Raw genomic sequence first — 22714 nt, 5'->3', positions numbered from 1 at the left:
CAGATGGTTCTCCATCCCCTCACTTTCAATCTGAAGGTGTCCTCACATTTATTTATTTATTTTTTTAATTTTTTTTTTCAACATTTATTTATTTTTGGGACAGACAGAGACAGAGCATGAACGGGGGAGGGGCAGAGAGAGAGGGAGACACAGAATCGGAAACAGGCTCCAGGCTCTGAGCCATCAGCCCAGAGCCCGACACGGGGCTCGAACTCACAGACCGCGAGATCGTGACCTGGCTGAAGTCGGACGCTTAACCGACTGCGCCACCCAGGCGCCCCTGTCCTCACGTTTAAAACGGGTCTCTTGTAGACAGCAAATAGATAGGTCTTCTGTTTTTTAATCCATTCTGATACCGTATGTCTTTTGATTTGATAGTCCATTTACATTCAGTGTTATTATTGAAAGATATGGACTTAGTGTCATTGTATTATCTGTAGGTTTCATGCTTATAATGATGTCTCTGGTCCTTTGCAACATTCCAACAGTCTCCCTTAGGATCTCTTAGAAGGCTGGTTTAGTGGTGATGAATTCCTTCAGTTTTTGTTTGGCTGGGAAAACCTTTATCCCTCCTTCTATTCTGAACAACAGCAGCCTTGTTGGATAAAGGATTCTTGGTTGCATATTTTTCCCATTCAGCACATTGATATTTCCTGCCACTTCCTTCTGGCCTGCCATGTTTCAGTAGATAGGTCTGCTACTACTCTTATGTGTCTACCCTTGTAGGTTAAGGCCCGTTTGTCCCTACCTGCTTTCAGAATTCTCTTTTCATCTTTGTGTTTTGCCAGTTTCACTATGATATATCGTGTAGAAGATAGATTCCTATTACGTCTGAAGAGAGTTGTGTGCCTCCTGGATTTCAATATCTGTTTCCTTCCCCAAATTGTGAAGTTCTCAGCTATGAGCTGTCCAAGTACACCTTCTCTCTTTCTTTCTCTTCTTCTTCTGGACCTCCTATGATATGGATATTATTACATTTCATTTCATCATTTAGTTCTCAAATTCTCCCCTCGTGGTCTAGAATTTTTTTTCTTTTTCTCAGCTTCATCTTTTTCCATAATTTTATCTTCTATTTCACTTATTCTCCCCTTTGCCTCTTCAATCCTGTCAGCACATCCAGTTTATTTTGCACCTCATTTACAGCATTTTTTAAATTTGTCATGACTATTTTTTATTCCTTGATCTCGCAGCAATAGATTCTCTGTTGTCTTCTATGCTTTTGTCAAGCCCAGCAATTAATCTTATGACTATTATTCTAAATTCTTGATCAGATATATTGTTTATATCCGTTTTGATCAAGTCTTTAGTTGTCATTTCTTCCTGGAATTTTTTTTTTGAGAAGAATTCTTCTGTTTCGTCATTTTGGCTAGTTTTCTGTCTCTTATGTGTTTTAAAAGCTATTATGTGTCCTGCACCTGTGAGCACTGTCCAGGATCTGGCCCTTCAGGAAGTGTTTTTTGGAGTGTGTTACTTGCTCTCTGTTGTTGTGACTCTGGTTGTTTTACCTCCCTACTCGTAGTGATGTTTTGGACCCTCCACCAGATGTGCTTTGATTTGTTCGTTGAAGTAGCTCTGGGAAAGAAAAACAAAAAACAAACCTACCACCATCACAACAACAAACAACAGTGTTGGGGGATAGGGCAGTGTTGGTGGAAGGCCTTATCCCATACAAAGAGAAAAATGACAGGGGCAGGGAAAAAAAATTGACCAGGCAGAAAAACTATATGGCTTAATCTAGAGAGAGAAAGGAAAATAAAGAAAGAGATATAGAACAGGTATAAGTAGAATAGAATAAATATGTCTGCTTAAACAAACCAACAACCAGAACAACCAGACTAGAGAAGGGACGAAATAAGAAGGAGAAAAGGAAGAAAATTGCCCATGAATTAAATCAGAAAATGCAAAAACTGGGTGTCTCAAACCACTCTGTTCACAGAGTGCCTCATAGTACTGTGCTGGCGCAAGTGGGCCTTGTTTTTTTTCCACTCCACAGTCTCCCACGCCTCCCTGGCGCTTGTCTGGGATTCAAACCCAGATGTCTTAAAGGGTCCTGCTCTGCACACCCCAGTTCCAGGGAAGTGCCACTCCACTCCACGGATGGAGGGCCTCCTCCCAGTGACGCACTGGCATGGACTAGGTGGTTTGTCCTGCTCTGCCAACTCCTGCACCTCCCTGGTGCTCAGCTGGGATTTAAACCCCAATGTCTTAAAGGGTCCCACTCCGTGTGTCCTGGTTCCAGGGAAGTGCCGCTCCACACCGCTGATAAATGGCCTCTGGCTGGTAAGCACAGGCAGGGTCTCTTGTCCTTTGAATGGTTATATACCTTCTTCCCACAGCACTCGAGGGAGGGAATCGCTTTCTCCCACTGCAGACTGCGCCTCTGAACTAGTTACTGAGCCTGGGGCTAGCTCCCTTCCTCCCCAGGTGCGTGAACTGGGCAGCCAGCCCCAGTCCAAAGAAAGCCCCACAGTTAGAGACTGGCTCTTTCTCCGTCCCCAGTCCATTGTTTTTTCTCTTGTCCAAATACAGTCCTGCACTTCCACAGCCTCTCTTTTTCTTCCCTTTGTCTGCAGAAGGGGATCTCTCCCCTCCGTGCCTACACTGCACATTTTATCTCTCCCAGTTTGCAATCACGCACGTATGGCCTGCCAGGTTGTCCCCATGGACATGTCTCTGTCACTCTACAGCCCAGACTCTTGGAATTCAAAGTCCCTTGCCCTCAACACTGCTGTGTTTGAGAGGGAACTTCAGGTTCCCCTACTTCTCTGCCATGTTGGATATCCCCCTCTACTGTATACTTTCAATCAACAGTTTTTCAGACTAAACGCCAAAATCTTCTTTACTAAAACCTGGATCCTCCTTCTCGACATCCTCTAATTCCCATTGAGCTCTCACTCCAGACAGATAGACATCTACTGTGCCTGTCTTCCGGTAAGGTATTAGTTCTCTTAATCTGAACTCATTTTCCATATCCCATCTGCCTTCCACCCCTTCAACCCTGGTCCCTTCACCAGCTTTATAATAAGTCTTAAAGTCAGGGAATATAAATCCTACAGCTTTCTTTTCTTTTCAATTTTTAAAGTTTATTTATTTATTTTGAGAGAGAGAGAGAAACAGAACACACGAACAGGGCAGGGGCAGAGAGAGAGGGGGAGAGAGGGAATCCCAAGCAGGCTCCATGCTGTCAGCACAGAGCATAATATGGGACTTGAATTCACCATCTTTGAGACCATGACCTGAGACAAAGTCAAGAGCCAGACATTCAACTGACTGAGGCACCTAGGCATCCCCTACAGCTTTCTTTCAAGGGACTATTTTCTTTATGTGTTCTATGTATGCATTTTAGCCAGTGTATTTCAATATTCATTTTAGAATCATCTTGTCAATTACCACAAAAAAGTTTGCAGGGATTTTAACTAGGATTGAAACAATCAAGACATCACCTGACAGCTTAACAATACTCAGCCTGCCAATCTATTAGTGTGATTTCATCATTTATTTAATGGATAAATCTTTAATATCCCTCACCATGTTTTGACCTTGCTAAAACTCACTTATTAGTTCCAAAAGTTTTAATTTTGAATGCGTACAGCTATGTGACAAATCATGTGTCCTCCAGTAAGGACAATTTTAGTTCTTACTTTCTAATACTTATGCCTTTTATTTCTTTGTCTGGTGACACTGAATAAGGCTTCTAGAATAATGTTGAAAAGAAGTTGTGAAAATGCATATTTTGGATAGGAGCCCTTTACAAAATATGTGCTTTGTAAGTATTTTTCCTAGTCTGTGGCTTGTGTTTTCATTTTTTCAGCAGTGTCTTTTGAAATACAAGCATTAATTTCTTTTAACATTGACATACAATGTCATATCAGCTTCAGGTATGCTGAAGTTTTTAATTTTGATGAAATTTATCAATTTTTGGTTTGGTTTTTGGTTCCTTTTTTGTATGTTTCCCATCAAACAAATGTTTCCTTAACCCAAAGTCACAAGTATTTTCTCCCATGTTTTACAGATTAAGTTCTTATGTATAGGTTTTATTTTGAGTTAGTTTTTGTATGTGGTGAAGAGAAGGGTGAAAATTTGGTCTCTGGCATATGGATGTCTAACTGTTCCAGCATTGTGTGTTGAAAAGACTATCCCTTTGTGTGGACATATTTTTTTATTTTTTTATATTTTTATATAAATATTTTATATATTTTATATTAACATATATAATATATATAAAATACATTATATTTATATAAAAATATATTTTATATATAATAAATTAAATCTCTTTGATAGGGTTATTTAGATTTTCTGTCTCTTCCTGTGTTAATTTTTATATGTTGTGTTTTCAAAGAATTTGTCCACTTCATTTAAGTTAAAAAAATGTAGTTAAATAAAGTGTTTCATCATATTTCTTTATCTGTGAATAAAGTGACCACAGTAGGTAGGATCTGTACTATATTGTTTTTCATTCTTGATGTTGGTAATTTTTTAGTTTTCTCTCTCCTAATACTTCTCTTTTTTTCCCCTTTAATCCCTCAATCTAGATTGAGAAAGTAGAGATTTATTAATTTTGTTATTATTTCCAAAGAACCAGTTTCAGCTTTGTTAATTTTGTCTATTATTTGTTTTCTCTTCTATTGGTTTTAGCTCACATCTTTTTTTTAAAAAAGTTTTTTTTTTTAACGTTTTTATTTATTTTTGAGACAGAGAGAGACAGAGCATGAACAGGGGAGGGTCAGAGAGAGAGGGAGACACAGAATCAGAAGCAGGCACCAGGCTCTGAGCCATCAGCCCAGAGCCCGACGCGGGGCTCGAACTCACAGACCGTGAGATCGTGACCTGAGCTGAAGTCGGACGCTTAACCGACTGAGCCACCCAGGCCAGCTCACATCTTTAATATCTGTTCTCTTTCTTCTCTGATTGGGTATAATTACTCTCTTTATCTTGCTCCCTAAGGTAGAAACTTAGATGACTATTTTAAGCTTTTCTTCTTCTCTTATGTAAACACTTACAGCTCGAAATTTCTCTTTAATTTAGGCTTTGCCTTGAGTCCACAAATTTTGATTTGCTGGATTTAAATTACCACTGTGTTTTTTCAAATTCAAGAAATTTGCCATTATTATTTTTTCAGATATTTTTATTCTGCCCCTACTGTTCTCTCCTCTTTGGGGAAGGACTCAAGTAGAATTATGCTAAATAGCTTAATATTGTGTATTCACATGGTTCTGAAATTGTTCATTTTTTCTTCAATCTTTTTTCTCCCTGTTCTTCAGACTGAATAATTTCTATTGCTTTTTAAAATTCACCGACAATTTCTGCTGCCTTCCTCAATCTGGTATTGAGCCCATCTAATGACATTTACATTTCAGTAATTAGATTTTCAACTCAAGAATATCTGCTGAATTCTCTTTATAGTTTCCATTTCTTTTTTTTTTTTCCCTCAAATTTTTATTTAAATTCCAGTTAGTTAACATACAGTGCCACACTAGTTTCAGGTATAGAATTTAGTAATTCATCAATCACATACAACACCTGGTGTTCTTCACAAGTGCTCTCTTTAATAACCATCGCCTTTTAACCCATCCCCCACCTCACTTCCCCTCTGACAACCATCAGTTTGTTCTCCATAGTTAAGAATCTGTTTCTTGGTCTGCCTCTTTTTGTTCCCCCCTATGTTCACTTGTTTCTTAAATTCTACACATGAGTGAAATAATATGGTATGGTATTTGTCTTTCTCTGACTTATTTCACTTAGCATAATACTCCATAGCTCCATCCATGTTACAAATGGCAAGGTTCATTCTTTTTGATGGCTGAGTAATATTCCAGTGTGTGTGTATATACCATACATACATACATACATACACACTCCATATCTTTAACCAATCATCAGTTGGTGCACATTTGGGCTCTTTCCATAATTTGGTTATTGGTGATAGTGCCAGTATAAATATCAGGGGGCATGTATCCCTTCAAATCAGTGTTTTTGTATCCTTTGGGTAAACACCTAGTAGTGTAATTGCTGAATCACAGGGCAGTTCTACTTTTAACTTTTTGAGGAACCTCCATACTGTTTTCTGTAGTTTCCATTTCTTTGCTGATATTTTACATGTGTTTAGTCACATCTTTTTTTAGGCCCTTAAAAATACTTATAATATCTGCTCTAAAGACCTTGTCTGTTAACTGCAAGATACAGAACATTATGAAGACAATTTCTATTGAATGCTTCTTCTCTTGAATATAAATTACATTTTCTTCATATGTCTACTTATTTTTGATTACATACTAAATTTTATAAATAACAGGTTGTAAGGACTGTACTCTTTTATGTTCTTCACAAGAGTGCTGATTTTCATTCCAGCAGGAAGTTAACTTGGCTAGGCTCAAACATCAAACTCTGTTTCCACTGCAATAGACAACAGCAAAATTCTATGTTCTGTTCTTCCCGCCTCCTGATACTGTTTTTCTGCTAAGCCCACCAGGGTCTCTCTTGCACATATATAGGTCTAATAGTCAAAGATTTGGGCATAATTTATGTACAGAGTTCATTCCCTTCTGTGGCTCCCTCCCCTACACAGTTTTACCTCTGTCTAGTTGTTTTTCTAGCTTTAAACCTTGTCCTCTAACACTTAAATCTTGTAAAGCTCAGGCTCTCTGATGCCCTATGCAGCACATGAATTAGGGAGTGCCTTTAGGCAAGAAGTTACGGGAAAATACTCTCCTGTATTTTCAGATACTTGTTTATGTAAAAAAATTTTTGTCCAGATTTCATAATTGCTATCTGCAGGAGGATTAGTCTGATCAAGTGATTCCATTATTATCCAATAGTATTATTTTAAAGCTGTTAATTTAAAGTCATAATCTAGCACCTACTATATGCCAAACATTGTGCAAAATGCTACATGTATACATCCCTATCCTCAAGAATACCATCTTTTGTTGACTGACATGTATTTTTATATACATAGTATTTTATACATATATGAATACATAGACATATTCATGTGTAAATAAATGAAAATAGACAACTTTCTTACTTTTCTACTGCAGATCGTTTCTGTGACTTGCTCTTGTAATTTAATGCCATCTTTGTTTCCATTCCAGTGTATATAGCAACACCTGCAAGACAAAACACTCTTTAAAAATAATCTAGCATATTTCACCAAACAGATGTACTCACTAGCGTGAAAGGGAGTGTACTGTCTGATTGTTGTTAAAATTTGGCTTTCTTTAAGTCTTTCTGGAGTTATTAAAAGGCTTTCCAAGTCCAATTTTGAAGAACTCCAGTCACTTAACCTGCTGGAAGGGGAAGGCACGGGGATTCCGTTTCTGAATTATAATTAATATATCTGAATGAGAGATATTATTAGAGCTGGAACCAATGGAAGAAAAGGATTTGAAAACGTAAAGATGGCAGGAAAGGCCATTATAGATAGAGCAAAAAGTGTTAACAAAGACAGAAATGGAAAAGCGCTTTCTGTTAGGTTTTCATGAACAATGGAATGAGGTCAGAGTTCGAAAGGCTCTGAATGCCGGAATCTGTGAAGTCTAGACATAATTTTCTACCACTAGAGAAATAATACGGAAATCTGTCAGAAGAAATTAAGTAAACAAAAGGAAAGTACTATTTTAAAAACATGTGCCTACTGGGGCACCTGGGTGGCTCGGTCGGTTAAGCAGCCGACGTTGGCTCAGGTCATGATCTCGTGGTTACTGAGTTCGAGCCCCACGTCGGGCTCTGTAATGACAGCTCAGAGCCTGGAGCCCATTTTGGATTCTGTGTCTCCCTCTCTCTCTGCCTTGCCCCACTCGCACTCTGTGTCTCTTGAAAATAAATAAATGTTTAAAAAAAAATAAAATAAAATAAAAACGTGTGCCTATGTGAATGACTGGGATGAGCAAAAATGATAGTATTAACAGCCTAAAATTGGGAAGTAGATGAAATTAGGTAAGACCAGCTTTATAACAAACTTTGTAGTTAGACCTTGATTTGAGTGCTGCCTCTGACACTTACTAGCTCTGTGTCCTTGGGCAAGTTATTTAATCTGAGTCTGTTTCCCTCCCCATCTTTAAATAGGAAAATATACCTCACAGAATTGTTGTGATATTTGTATGACAAAATAGGAAAATGCCTAGAAGCAGAGAGATGATCAATAAATATTCACACCCATCCTTATATAGTGAAAGCTGAGAAGTAGTATAGGATTCATCATGCCTTTTTCCTAAATATTTGTCCTGGAATTTTCACCATTCTTTAAAGGCAGGGATTATAACGCAGATGACAAAGGGTACTGAAATTACAGAAATGTGAGAAATCAGCCAGAATGATGTAAGAGAGAGAGGTGGTGCTGCAGCAGATACCAGTAGACCCAACTAAAGGCAAACACACATTTTAAGAACGTGAAAGGCGTTCCTGCCAGGGAGATGTGTTAAAATACAGCATTACATGAGAGGGTCTAAAAGCCCTGAAGGTTTACTCTGGCTTTGGCCATCAGAACATCATTATGGTGTTTGTTTGTTTGTTTTTAACTGTGGTAAAAATATACATAACATACAGTTTACCGTTTTAATCATCTTAAAGTATACAATTCGGTGGCACTCAGTACAATCACAATGTTGTGCAACCCTCACTAACTTGAAAACACTTTTATTACCTCAAAGAAAACTCTGTACCCATTAAGCAATCATGCTCCATTCCCCTCCACTCCTCAGCCCCTGGGAACCACAAATCTATTCTCTGTGTCTGTGAATTTGCCTATTCTGATTATTTCAAGTAAATGGAATCATATACGCCTTTTGTGTCTGGCTACTTTTACTAAGCATGTTTTCAAGGTTTATCCATATTATAGCATTCATCAGTAGAATTCATTTTTTATGAGTGAATAATATTTCATTATATGAGTATCCTACACTTTGTTTATCCATTCATTAGTTGATGGATATTTGTGCGGTTTCTACTCTTTGGCTATTGAATATTGCTGCTATGAATATCTTGGACAAGTCTTTGAACAATTACTTTCAATTCTTTTGGATACATATCTAGGAGAAGAACTGCTGGGTTATATGTAGAATTGCTGGGTCATATTATAATTCTAAGTTTAACAGTTTACTGAGGAACTGCCACACTATTGTTCACTGGCTGTGACATTTTATATTCCCACCAGCACTCAAATGAGAGTTCCAAGTACTCTACATCCTCACCAACACTTTCTATTTTCCGTTTTCTTTTCTTTTCTTTTTAATTTTTAAAGCTTACTTATTTTAGAGAGACAGGCAGAGAGGGACAGAGACAGAGGAAGAGGGAAAGAATCCCAAGCAGGCTCTGCACTGTCAGCACAGAGCCCAACGTGCAGTTTGAACTCTTGAACTGTGAAATCATGACCTGAGCTGAAATCAAGAGTTGGATGCTTAACCGACTGAGCCACCCAGGGGCCCCTATTTTCTGTTTTCATAAGTATATGCATTTCTTTATCAGAGAGCCTCATACTGAGTGATAAGATATAACACAGTTAATAGGAAAGAAGGGAGTGAAGAAGAGAACCTCAAAAGCTGTAAACATTCAGTGAATAACACAGGCTGGGCAGTATATGAAGGGCCATTCCCAAAATGGGAGGAGATAGTTGACAGCTAAAGATTATCAAGACTTCATGATTTGCCTAGAGTTGATTCAGAACATGTGAATTAATTTAGATCTCCAACACCAGAGCACTATTTATTAGGCCTTTTGATTCAGTCAGTATACATTCCAATAATACCTGCCATATGGTCACAGGTCAATAAAAATTTGTTGAATGGATGAAAGAATGAGTCAGCAGTTGAATACCATCTAAGAATAATAACGGAATTATACAGGTGGTTTACTGAACCATGATGTCAGATTACATTGGTTCTCAACCACCATTAACAGAACTGCCAGAATTATCTTCTTAGCAGTGTTTCACAAGTATCCACAAACAACAGAGCCAGGTTCTAGTCTATTATTCAAAAATAGGAATCAACAACAAAAATATACAAAATTATTTTTACACAATCTTTGTAAGAAAATTATCATAGACAATATTTGATTAAGTAAATTATCCAACCAAAAGACCACAAAAGCTATGTTCTAAAAAATATTTTATATAAAGCATCAACACGAATCCATAATTAGAAATTTTCAATATATACAAACCAAAAATTTCCTTTGTATTTTTTAACCTGGCTCCACGAAGCAAGAGACTCTCTGGCCCCAGAGGCCTAAGGGGGATTAAAAAAAAAAAAAAAGTTGAATATATTAAAAATTCAATTACATTCTAAAATGGCCATCTTTAGCAGAAAATACCTGAACACAGTTATAACTCTGCTTTCATATAAAACCAAAATCTCAGTTACTATAAAGCAGTTTAGGTCAATTATGTGATGTTAGTGACCATAACAACAAATACCTGCTTTAGCATTTCAGTCACTTTAAGATCAGTGGCTCAGAAATAAGATTACCCCTGTAAATAAACTCACAAAGCCATCAGTTTCAAGATTTTTAAACATAAAACACAGCAAAAGATTAACCAATGATTAAAAATGTTTAACATGATGAAATTTTAAATTTATGAACAAAATTAAAGGTTCTAAAAGGCAATATAAACATGAATTATAGTATGATTTGTGTATAAATGCATCAATTCTGCATAATTAAAATTATACTGGATTATAAAACAAAGTAGTAAGTGAGTTAGTACTTTTTCTAGGCAAGATCAACTATAACTTGACTACTTGCATTGCATACTTCTTGGAGCACAGGTCTTCTTGCTGTTTGAATTTCTCTCCATAAAGGAGAAATAAAACGAGAAGGAATAACTAGAAAGGAAATTGTATTTTCTTAGTGATAGAAAAATGATAAGACTGTTATGGATAAGTAAAAAAGCCTTAATTTTGTTGATATTCCTTATGTTTTTCTGAAACATACATATCCAGTTACCCAAATCAAACAGAATCTGAACCAATTCTGAAGATGTCTGCAAATCGAAACACTCTAAAAAATCTAATGAACCAAAGAGGCTCACATTTTGGGACATGGTTAACAAGTATGATTTTATTAGATAGTCATATTTGGAGCACACTCCATGGATATTCCAAAATCAATTATTAAGGAGGCATAAAATAGCTTTTTCCCACTTGGTACTGGTTCCAACAATGAACAGAAAAACTTTGAGCTCACACTGGCATATAAAATTGGAATATAATGATAAAAAGCTTCAAATTAAAAGATAATTCCATCAGCTCACTCAGGCTGCTTCAGCAAAGAACATGGCTAATCTTTTTAACCATTTTAAGGGCTGGGTAATATAACTGATCTTTTGCTTTACCAGCCACAATATCTTAATGCAATTCAGATATGTATCCACATATATATCCCACTATGTCACTCTAGAAATCAAAATAAAAGCTAGTTATAGTTATCCAGCAGGGGATCCTACATTTACAAAGACCTTGTTAAGGAGTTTACTGAATGTGCTACTATGTTAATGTTTATTAAAAATGTGAACTGGTGCCCAGGCATCATGATATTTTTTGGTGGCTTGTCTTGAGGATTTCATTTAAAAAATGCTTACCTTTTCATGTCAGCAACTTATTTCATGCAGCCAGTATTAACTGAACATGTCTTTAGAAAAGAGGTACAATGCTAATTGGATTAGAAGTTCAAGGGCTGATTCCAAGATTTATTCTAAATTTGGCTTTGTGGTCATGAGTAACAATGTAATCTCAATGTATCAGCACATTTCTGAAATAACTTAAAAGCCTTTCATGTAGGGGCCAGAAATTAACCTGAATATTGAGGGCAAACACACCAACACAACCAACTAAAAAAAATACCAATCAAAAGAGTAAATAAGAGGATTTATATTGGCCACTAAATACTGTAGTTCTTGCTGAATAATTCTGAAGTGAAGAAGACAATAATATTTATACTTGTCAAACATTATATAAAACATTTTTTGTACTCTAGACTTCCAGTGTGGTGGGTTTAAAGGTGTAAAAATTTGAATAAGAACGGCTATTTCCTTTTATGTTACTACCTAACACTGTAAGAAAAAGAAATACAAGTACACAAATAATCTTGCTAAACTATTTTTATATCATTTCATGGGATTTGTTTTATCCTTACTTCTTCTGCTACAAATTATTAGATGAAATGCTAAATGTTTTTATTTATTTTTATTTTTAATTAAAAAAAATTTATTTAAGTAATCTCTACACCTAATGTGAGGTTTGAATTCATGAAGCTGAGAACACGAGTTGCGTGCTGTTTGGACTGAGCCAGTCAGGCTTCTAAATCAATCCTTTTCCATGATATGCTGCCCAATTACCTATTCTCCTTTTAATTTGATTTTAGTCCCTCCCAACACACTGTCACATAAAAGTAACTGGATAATGCAAATGTATTCTTACCTTACAATTTCTTCCATTTGCTGAGTTATTATCATTCTTCCCATGAATCTATCAAAGAATTCAACATGTTACAAAAAAGCCAATGATATATTACCTATGACACCAATGGGTGAAGCGTTTTTGACAGTTTTGGCACTATTCTTACACATAAAACAAAACTAACCTTTTGTATACAGGAATGGTCCATTATTTCTGTTAGAGATTACATAAGTAAATACTTATCAGTCATTAAGCTTTAAAAAACTGAATATCTTGCCATCTCTACTCCAGCTATGAATAAGGTAAATGAAAAACTGTTTTCAAAATGATAATGCAAATTTCACATATTACTAGTTTAGTCATCATGAGAATTTATAATTTCTATACAAAGATGAATGTATTATCTAGCCCACAATGAATGCTCACACATTTTATCACAGTTTATTAAATAAAGTCTACTGTGACTAGAATCATTCATTCACTCACTCACTGACTCATGCATCACTGAATAGTCACTGAACAATGACACTGTGTGAGTTAAGTGGTGGGGATAGAGTAGTAAGCAAAAACCTATCTGTGAACTCCAGACCTTCTTTAACTTTTGGTTGCCTGAAATCTAGAGTGAGTGGCCTGGTCTGTTATCATAATGGATTTTCACAGCTTGGCTTTTCAGTTCCAACTTCCACAACCAGAAAAGCTCCACAGCATAGTCAATTCAAGGATGCAATCTCTTTCTACTATAGTGAGGCAAATTCTAAGTTGAAACAAACTGTAGACAGAGCTTTCATGTTAATCGTTTAAACAAAGAAATTGGCAGTCCTTTCTAAATGTCCCTATTATTACTGCCTCCACCCCCCATCCCCCCCCAACCCGTTTCCAAGTCACAGATGCTTGCAGACTTTGGCTTTATTGTTTCTTGCTAATCTCCTACTTCTATCTACTTCCTTCAGCACCCCGTATCAGGGAGTTTTTTTTTTTTTTTTTTAAATCTCCACTTACTGGAATTTTATGTAGTCCTGATTTCAGCCTTAATTTTGGATTTAGATTCAAAGAACCAATTCAGCTGCCATTTCCCTGGGCATCTTTCAGAGATGATGTGTGATCAGCTCAATTTTGCTGCGTTAAATTCCAACAACAGACCTATTTTCCTTAATTTCATTTGTCCTGTTGTCCTTGATTCTAAGGTACTCCTATCTATTTATGCCAGTTACATACTGGATTAACTCATTTTGCACTTTCCTTAGCCATTTCTCCAAACCCACACTTAAATTTGATTCAACATAGAAATAGCTGCATTACTCTCTTTTCTGATTATAAAGACTACATACATTGAAACACACACATTTTATAAAATGATTCAGACAATTTAAAAAGACATCAATAGGGAAACAACAATGACTGGTAATCCCACTACTCAAATATAAACACTGTTAATGTTTTGGAGTATGTTTTCCAATTTTTTTTCATCCGTATATAGACACATATATATTTTAAAAACAAAATGGTATCATGCTATAAGTACTGCTGGTAACATTTCCTACCACTTAATACGTCCTGTCAAAAACATAGATCTACATTATGATTTTCATTTCTTCCAATTTTGTATTTAAATTGTAGTTAACATATAATGTAATATTGGTTTCAGGAGTAGAATTTAGTGATTCATCACTTACACACAATACCCAGTGCTCATCATAACAAGTACCCTCCTTAACACCCATCACCCATTTAGCTCATCTTCCATCCATCAACTCTCAGTTTGTTCTCTATCATTAAGAGTCTCTTATGGTTTGCTTCCCTTTCTTTTTTTTGCCCTTCTCATATGTTCACCTGTTTTGTTTCTGAAATCCCACATATGAGTGAAATCATATGGTATTTGTCTTTCTCTGACTGACTTATTTTGCTTAGCATAATACACTCTAGTTCCATTCATGTCATTGCAAATGGCAAGATTTCAATCTTTCTGATAGCTGAGTAATATTCCCGTGTGTGTGTGTGTATACACACTACATCTTATTTATTCATTGATCTATCAACGGATACTTGGGTTACTTCCATGTCTTGGCCACTGTAAATAATGCTGCCATAAACATAGGGGTGCATACGTTTTTCCAAATTAGTGTTTTCATCTTCTTTAAATACCCAGGAGTGGAATTACTGGATCATACAGTATTTATATTTTTAACTTTCTGAGGAATTTCTATACTGTCTCTCCACAGTGGTTGTACCAATATACATTCCTACCAACAGTACATGAGGGGGTTCTCTTCTCTTTATATCCTTCCCAACATTTGTTACTTCTTGCCTTTTTGATACTAGCCATTCTGCCTGGTGTGAGGTGATACCTCATTATGGTTTTGGTTTGCATTTCCCTAATGATCAGTGATGCTGAACATTTTTTTCATGTGCCTGTTGACCATCTATAGGTCTTCTCTGGAAAAAGGTCTATTCAGGTCCTCTGCCCATTTTTTAAGTTCTTTATATATTTGGATATATTGAGCATATATATACACAACTGCTTACTGTATATATTATTTGCAAATATCTTCTCCCATTCATTAGATTGCCTTTTTGTTTTGTTGATGGCTTCCTTTGTTGTGCAAAAGCTCTTTATTTTGGTGTAGTCCCAATAGTTTATCCTTGCCTTTTTATTTCCCTTGCCTGAGGAGACATATCCATCAATATGTTGATAGAGAGGATGTCCAAGAGATTACTGCTTAAGTATTCTTTTAGGAGTTTTATGGCTTCAAGTCTCACAGTTAGGTCTTTAATCCATTTTGAGTTTATTTTTGTGTATGGTATAACAGTGGTCCAGTCATAAATGTCTACTTGGCTCATGACAATAAAAATTAGTCCAATGCTTTTGTAATGTCTGAAAGGTCAAATCCTATTAGGGCTTTAATCCAATAATTCTACTTTTGCAGCTCTGTCTTTTCTTAGGGAATAATCCAGTACTATGCCATACCTGTACAAGTCTGCTTCTGGTTGCTGACATTCTATCACAGCTACAAGAGTGTCCAAACTGGCAACTGTTTGTAATACTGCTGTTTCTGGAACTGCCACGTGTGTCTGGGAAAATAAAAAAACCAAAAAGGATTACATTGCAGTTTCAGGATCCAAATGGGAACTTAGATATCATCTATGTCAAATCTCTTTTCAGATGAAATTGCAGCATACTGTACTTGAGATCCCTTAGGAGAAAGAAGATTGTAAAATAGTAAGTAGCAAAAGGAGCTACTGAGGTTACCTATCTAGAGAAGCCATTTGGATATAAAAAAATTAAGTGTGGGGGTGCCTGGGTGGCTCAGCTGGTTAAGCATACAACTGCAGCTTGGGCCATGATCTCATGGTTCATGGGTTTGAACCCTGCGTTGGGATCTCTACTGTCGGCACAGACAGAGCCTGCTTTGGATCCTCTGTCCCTCTCCTTCTCTGCCCCTCCCCTGCTCACGCTCTCTTTCTTTTAAAAATGAATAAACATTTTTAAAAAATTAAAAAAAAATTAAATGTGTTAAGTCATTATCGCTCAAAGTTTATTATGAAGCAATTTAATAGGGAAAAATGTGAATTTTCACTTTTATACTCTGAAAACAGAAAAATTGAAATGTGTCCCTTATCTAATTTTAGTATATGTGCTGCCAAAGTGAGCACATCCCTTATCTAAAAAAGTACCAGAATATTAAAGGATTACATTTTTCCTAAAAACACTTTCCACTTTTCTTTAACTTGCCTAAAACCAAATGAGGCTACCCTTGAAATAAATACATACTATTATTTCTTTTTTAAAAAGTTACCATTTTTAAAGTTTCAGTGATTTAAAAAATTTTTCCCTTAGCAGGTTAAACAAAGGAAAATATCACTATAACCCAAAAACATTCTGTTCACCCAGGGCAACACTCAAACATATGCATGTACAAACCTTCAGGTTAGTTTCTCCATCCAAACTAGCAGTTGTAACGTGACAAGAACCATCAAGCCGATCTGAGGACAGAAGCACCAAATCTGCAGGGAAAATTTCATCTTTGGCTATTCGAACAATATCACCCACCTATAAGGAATTATGGGGGAAAAGTGAATATATAGATTTTAAAAGGCAAAGACTTATTTTTACTGATTTCTAAACAGATGGCCTATCAATATTTTAATACAGGAAAGCAAGCTTTTAACTAAAATATAATAGATTAGAATGTGTGATACCAATATATATAATTGATTTCTATTATTTACTAAAGGCATACCCGAATGTTTTTTGATCTAGTTTTTACAAGGCCACCACTTCGAACAACATAAACAGGAGCTCCATTTACTTCATTATCTGAGTTATGTCGTAACCAATCTTCATATCCCTATTAAATATTAAAGAACAAAAAAATACCCTTTTTAATATAATTAGAAGATACTTTTATCAAATGAGAAAACAAAACATAAAAACTTATCCTAAACATTTTATTCACCAGAATTATATTAGGCTAATCTGATGCATATACTCATAGGTATTTGACATTCATTCTTACTAGAAACATTCTTTTTCCTTGGTGTCATTACACATATTCCTGGTTTTCATAGTACCTCTCTAGTTACTCCTCAATTTCCTTACAGGAGGCTCCTTCTATGTCACCTTTATGGATCCCTTTTTCACCCTTCTCTTTCTACTACAAGATTTCTTCTATCTCTGTGTCTTCCAAAAAATCCTGAAATTTGTCTCTCTAGCCTATATCTCTTTTCTGGACTCTAAACTTGAATATCTGCATTCTTAGTATCTCCATTTTGATGTCATAATAAGCATTTCGGAACTAAATTGATGATGTTATCCCCCAAATCTGTTGCATTTCCAATGTTTCCAATCTTGATAAATGGCATCACCATCTACCAAGTTGCTCTTAGAAGAAATCTGAGGAGTAATTCTTGATTCTTACCTTTTCCTAACACCTATTCAGTTTAGAGGTTCCATGGCTTCTATGTAAAAATGATATTTTAAAATTTATTTATTTATTTGGGGAAAGAAAGTGTGGGTGTAAGCGGGGAAAGGGCAGGGAGAGAGAGCAAGAGAGAGAATCCCAGGCAGGTTCTGCGATGTCAGCATGGAGCCCAACATGGGGCTCAAACCCATAAACCATGAGATAATGACCTGAGCCGAAATCAAGAGTCACTTAACTGACTGAGCCACCCAGGCACCCCTAAAAATGATATTTTTAAATCATAAAATATAAATTGACAAAGCATTATTATATACAACAGCAAAAAAAAATGAATAGATTTTGAAACTGAGGTTGAGTTCTTTCACCTTCTTAACCAACAAGCCAACAGAATTATAATATGTATTTCAAAAAAAATATGGTAGGCTAGGGGTACCTGGGTAGCTCAGTTGGTAGAGCGTCCAACTCTTGATTTTTACTCTGGTTGTGATCTCACTGTTGTGAGATTGAGCCCTGTGGGCTTTGTGCTGGGTTTGGAGCCTGATTAAGACTCTCTCTCTCCCCCTCTCTCCCCTCTCCCACAGAAACATGTGCATGCTCATGCGCTTGCTCTCTCTCAAAAAAAAATATGGTAGGCTACATGCATCATCATTAAAAAGGGACACAGACATAAGCATTTCAGAAAGAATCCTTTGATTAAATATTTAAGGAGTGGTAATTTTTTTTTACTTTATTTTTTTAATTTATATCCAAGTTACTTAGCAAATAGTGCAACAATGATTTCAGGAGTAGATTCCTTAATGCCCCTTACCCATTTAGCCCATCCCCTCTCCCACAGCCCCTCCAGTAACCCTCTGTTTGTTCTCCATATTTAAGAGTCTCTAATGTTTTGTCCCCCTCCCTGTTTTTATATTATTATTGCTTCCCTTCCGTTGGGTCATCTGATCTGTGTCTTAAAGTCCTCATATGAGTGAAGTCATATGATATTTGTCTTTCTCTAATTTCACTTAGCATAATGCCCTCTAGTTCCATCCACGTAGTTGCAAATGGCAAGATTTCACTCTTTTATTTTTTTTTTTTTTTAAATTTTTTTTTTCCCCAACGTTTATTTATTTTTGGGACAGAGAGAGACAGAGCATGAACGGGGGAGGGGCAGAGAGAGAGGGAGACACAGAATCGGAAACAGGCTCCAGGCTCTGAGCCATCAGCCCAGAGCCTGACGCGGGGCTCGAACTCACGGACCGCGAGATCGTGACCTGGCTGAAGTCGGACGCTCAACCGACTGCGCCACCCAGGCGCCCCAAGATTTCACTCTTTTAGATTGCCAAGTAATACTCCATTATGTGTGTGTGTGTGTGTGTGTGTGTGTGTGTGTGTGTGTGTGTATATACACACACACATCTTCTTTATCTATTCATCCATCAATGGACATTTGGGCTCTCTCCATACTCTGGCTATTGCTGATAGTGCTGCTATAAACATTGGGGGTGTGTGCCCCTTCAAAACAGCATACCTGTATCCCTTGGATAAATACCTAGTAGTGCAATTGCTGGGTTGTAGGGTAGTTCTAGTTTTAATTTTTTAAGGAACCTCCATACTGTTTTCCAGAGTGGCTGCACCAGTTTGTATTCCCACCAGCAGTGCCAAAGATATCCTCTTTCTTCGCATCCTCACCAACATCTGTTGTTGCCTGAGTTGTTAATGTTAACCATTCTGACAGGTGTGAGGTGGTATCTCATTGTGGTTTTGATTTGTATTTCCCTGGTGACGACTGATGTGGAGCATGTTTTCATGTGTTCGTTGGCCATCTGGATGTCTTCTTTGGAGAAGTATCTATTTAGGTCTTTTGCCCATTTCTTCATTGGTTATTTGTTTTTTGGGTGTTGAGTCTGATAAGTTCTTTATAGATTTTGGATACTAACCCTTTATCTGATAGGTCATTTGCAAATGTCTTCTCCCATTCCGTTGGTTGCCTTTTAGTTTTGCTGATTGTTTCCTTCACTGTGCAGAAGATTTTTATTTTGATGAGGTCCCAATAGTTAATTTTTGCTTTTGTTTCCCTTGCCTCTGGAGACATGTTGAGTAAGAAGTTGCTGCGGCCAAGATCAAAGAGGTTTTTGCCTGCTTTCTCCTCAAGGACTTTGATGGCTTCCTGTCTTACATTTAGGTCTTCTTTCCATTTTGAGTTAATTTTTGTGTATGGTAAAAGGAACTGGTCCAGGTTCATTTTTCTGCATGTTGTTGTCCAGTTTTCCCAGCACCACTTGCTGAAGAGACTGTCTTTATTCCATTGGATATTGTTTCCTGCTTTGTTAAAGATTAGTTGGCCATACATTTGTGGGTCCATTTCTGGGCTCTCTATTCTGCTCCATTAATCTGAGTGTCCATTTTTTGTGCCAGGAGTGGTAATTTTTTTTTTTTTTTTTTTAAGTGGAAAAGACTTCTTGTGCTATTTCGGAGAAAATTTAAGAACTCAACGGTGTAGCATAAGTACAGATAATGGAATGATATCCAAGAGATAGGAGGATTAAGTGATCAAAATAAGATATAGAATGTGTTGTGTTCTATGCTATTACTTGTTTTAAAAAATGCCTATGTGAACACTCTGCATGGATATTGAGACTGATGTACAAATACATCAAGGGAGGAAAACTAGGAGGGTGGGGGGTTAGGAATATAAGAGGCTTTTACTATATGCTATTTTGTACTGTTTCCATTTTTTAAAAATATATACACATCTATTACCTAAAAATATTATAACAGTATAAAATATAAAGCAAATACTAAAGATTGCTTTGAAGGTCTATTTTTTTTTCCCAGGAAGAAACCTTTTGGAAAAGCATTTTTAAGCTACTCAAATTACACTGACCCCAGTTAAGATGTGGTATGTCAATTACAGGGAAATTTAACTGAGGGTCAAAATATCTTTTCTGAAACTGTCAAAAAGCAAAATTCCTTTTACAGTCAGATGACATTAATAGCTGAGCAACAATGATAAAAACATTATCTTTTAAAACACAAGTTCACAAATTCTAATTCATCCCACATATTACAGCCAGATTGTTTCCAAAACATCATTTTAATTCACTACCTTGTTCAAAACCCCCTCAATAACTCTCAATGCTTACAGGAAAGAATCTTCCAGCCTACATTTCCAATATTATCTTTTAATACTTTCTTCTACAGGGTCAAACATTTATTCAGACATGTCATTCCCCAAAATTGGTCTTGGCTTTTCTTCCATTTGGGCCTTTGTTTAAATTGTTTGTTTCTATTTCACCTCCTTCACCAACTGTTATTTTACTAATATTCCAATCTCATTTCTATTATTTATTCTACAAAACCTTCCTTGATTATCTAAATGAAGGGTTCCATCTTTTCTCTGAACACCTACCGCTCATTAGCTCTTACTAGTACCTTATTAAACTGTAACTGTTGTCGTGTTTGGTCCTAACTTCCCTACTTCATAGATTTTAAGTTCATAGAGGGCAAAGACTATGACACCTACCATAGCACTATATCTTGCATTATACAACTAGAGAGAAGACTTAATATGTAAATATGTTTGGAAGAAGTTAAAAAAAGTAACAATTTAATCCATATTAAAGTGTAAATAACTGATAATAAAGCTTTTCCTATTTTGATAAAAGTACAAATGCAGACTAAAAGGGGGAGAAGGAAGGTAAGAACATAGTAACTTTCACTTTTATAATTTTTCCAAAATTTGTTCTACTAATCTATAGTGATGGATATATAAACCTGAACGATACACTCTGGTATGAGTGTGTTTCTTAAATGAACAAAACTTAGGAACAGAAAAAACTCTTGAGTTCTGAAATCGTTTCTGAAAAATGGAGAAAATCTTTACAGATCAAATTTTCTCTTTGAAAATTATGACCTTTCATATTTCCTCTTTTGCCTTAGTTGTCAAGATGTGTCAAGAACTTAACTGCAATAACCATACTCACACAGGTTTGAGGTAGTCTTCCTACTTTCTATCTTTAGACTTCATGTGTTTTTAGTTAACTCATTTTTGGAAGAAGGCTGGTTGTCAATTATTATTATAGTAAACTCTCTTAATTCGCAGATATAAATTCACCAGCATTCTCAACTCAGTTAGTGGTATCACATTTCAATTAAACCCAGTCTCTATTTGGTCAAATATACTGGAAAATCAGAGCCATAAGTATCACAACATTTTACACTGCTTTAAAAAATGTTCAATGAGGGGGGGGTCTGGATGGCTCAGTCTGTTAGGCATCTGACTCCTGATTTTGGCTCAAGAGATTGAGCCTCGTGTCAGGCTCCATGCTGTTAGCATGGAGCCTGCTTAGGATTCTCTCTCTGTCCCTCCACCAGCTTGCGTGTGTACACATGCGTGCTCTCTCTCTCTCTCTCTCTCTCTCAAAATAAACATTAAAAAAAATTCAATAGGTTTATTCATTCATTTATTCATCTGTCAAACAAATGTTTTTTGAAGGTCTAATATGTACATGACTTTGTTCTGGTCTTTGGAAATAATCTGGTATATAAAACAAAGTCTATGCACTCACAGAGCTAAACATTCAAATGAGAGCCAACAGATAAAGTAATAAATATTTATTCAACAGAACAACAGGTAGCAACAAATGATATGAAGAAAAAAGACCAGACCAGAAAATGAGAGAGTGACATGGTGGTCACGAAAAGCCTAAGATATCCAAGTGGAAATGTTGCATGAGCATTTGTATATGTGTAGCTGGACTTCAGGGAATAGTTTCAGGATACATATCAATTTGAGAACCATCAACATATAAATGGTACTATAAACTACTAGACCAAAAGAAATCACCTAAAAGGAAAATATATATAGAAAAGATGTCCTAGGGACAAATACATGTTACTTTGATGAAATAAATGGCATCTATAAAACCAAGTAAATATGTGACTGTATGAAGTGATTTGGATGCTTAATGAGTTGCACAAATTCTAGCCTCCAATAGAACAGTGAAAGGAACTCACACTTAGTGAAAGTAGCACCATGATATTCTGACACCCTAGATATATAACGTAACTACTATAGTTTCCTCTTATCCTTCTCTGTAATAAATAATATACTACATCTCAGAATTACAGAACCTTTGTCAATTTTATTTCCATGTCAATTTGAATCTTATCCCTAAATCTTATAAAGTAGAAATTTATCATATTTACACAAGAAAATTCAATTAACTCTCTTTCAGGTAGAAGGAATCATCTATTTAACCGGGTCCCTGGCAAGATTTTTTGAGAAGTGATAGCTATACAGACATGACATTTCTATGAATTTCTTTTATTTCTTACTCAGCATGTGTATCTAGTAATAATCTTACTTTTCTATACCTACATTTTAATATCAATTCAAGATTTGGTTGAAGCTATTTC

General features: G+C 36.1%; 1 protein-coding gene across 5 annotated transcripts in view; it reads right to left on the bottom strand.

Annotated features, from left to right (window-relative positions):
* The window catches only part of ATP11B (ATPase phospholipid transporting 11B (putative)), a 128311-nt gene that overhangs the window by 69341 nt on the left and 36256 nt on the right, over positions 1 to 22714 (bottom strand). For all 5 annotated transcript variants that reach the window (XM_047099167.1, XM_047099168.1, XM_047099166.1 and 2 more), the window contains exons 5-10: positions 16634 to 16741; positions 16315 to 16443; positions 15361 to 15464; positions 12417 to 12464; positions 10162 to 10226; positions 7028 to 7109 (exon numbers count right to left, since the gene is read on the bottom strand). In XM_047099167.1, the coding sequence (XP_046955123.1) occupies positions 7028 to 7109; positions 10162 to 10226; positions 12417 to 12464; positions 15361 to 15464; positions 16315 to 16443; positions 16634 to 16741 (536 nt within the window). The remainder of the gene's footprint in view (positions 1 to 7027; positions 7110 to 10161; positions 10227 to 12416; positions 12465 to 15360; positions 15465 to 16314; positions 16444 to 16633; positions 16742 to 22714) is intronic.

The sequence above is a fragment of the Lynx rufus genome, unplaced genomic scaffold (genome assembly GCF_022079265.1).
Source record: "Lynx rufus isolate CCGP_SWC_20201006 ecotype Redwood Valley unplaced genomic scaffold, mLynRuf1.p SCAF_5, whole genome shotgun sequence".
NCBI lineage: Eukaryota > Metazoa > Chordata > Mammalia > Carnivora > Felidae > Lynx > Lynx rufus.
Note: the sequence above shows the minus strand (reverse complement) of the source record. Positions and strands in the feature narration are given on the sequence as shown.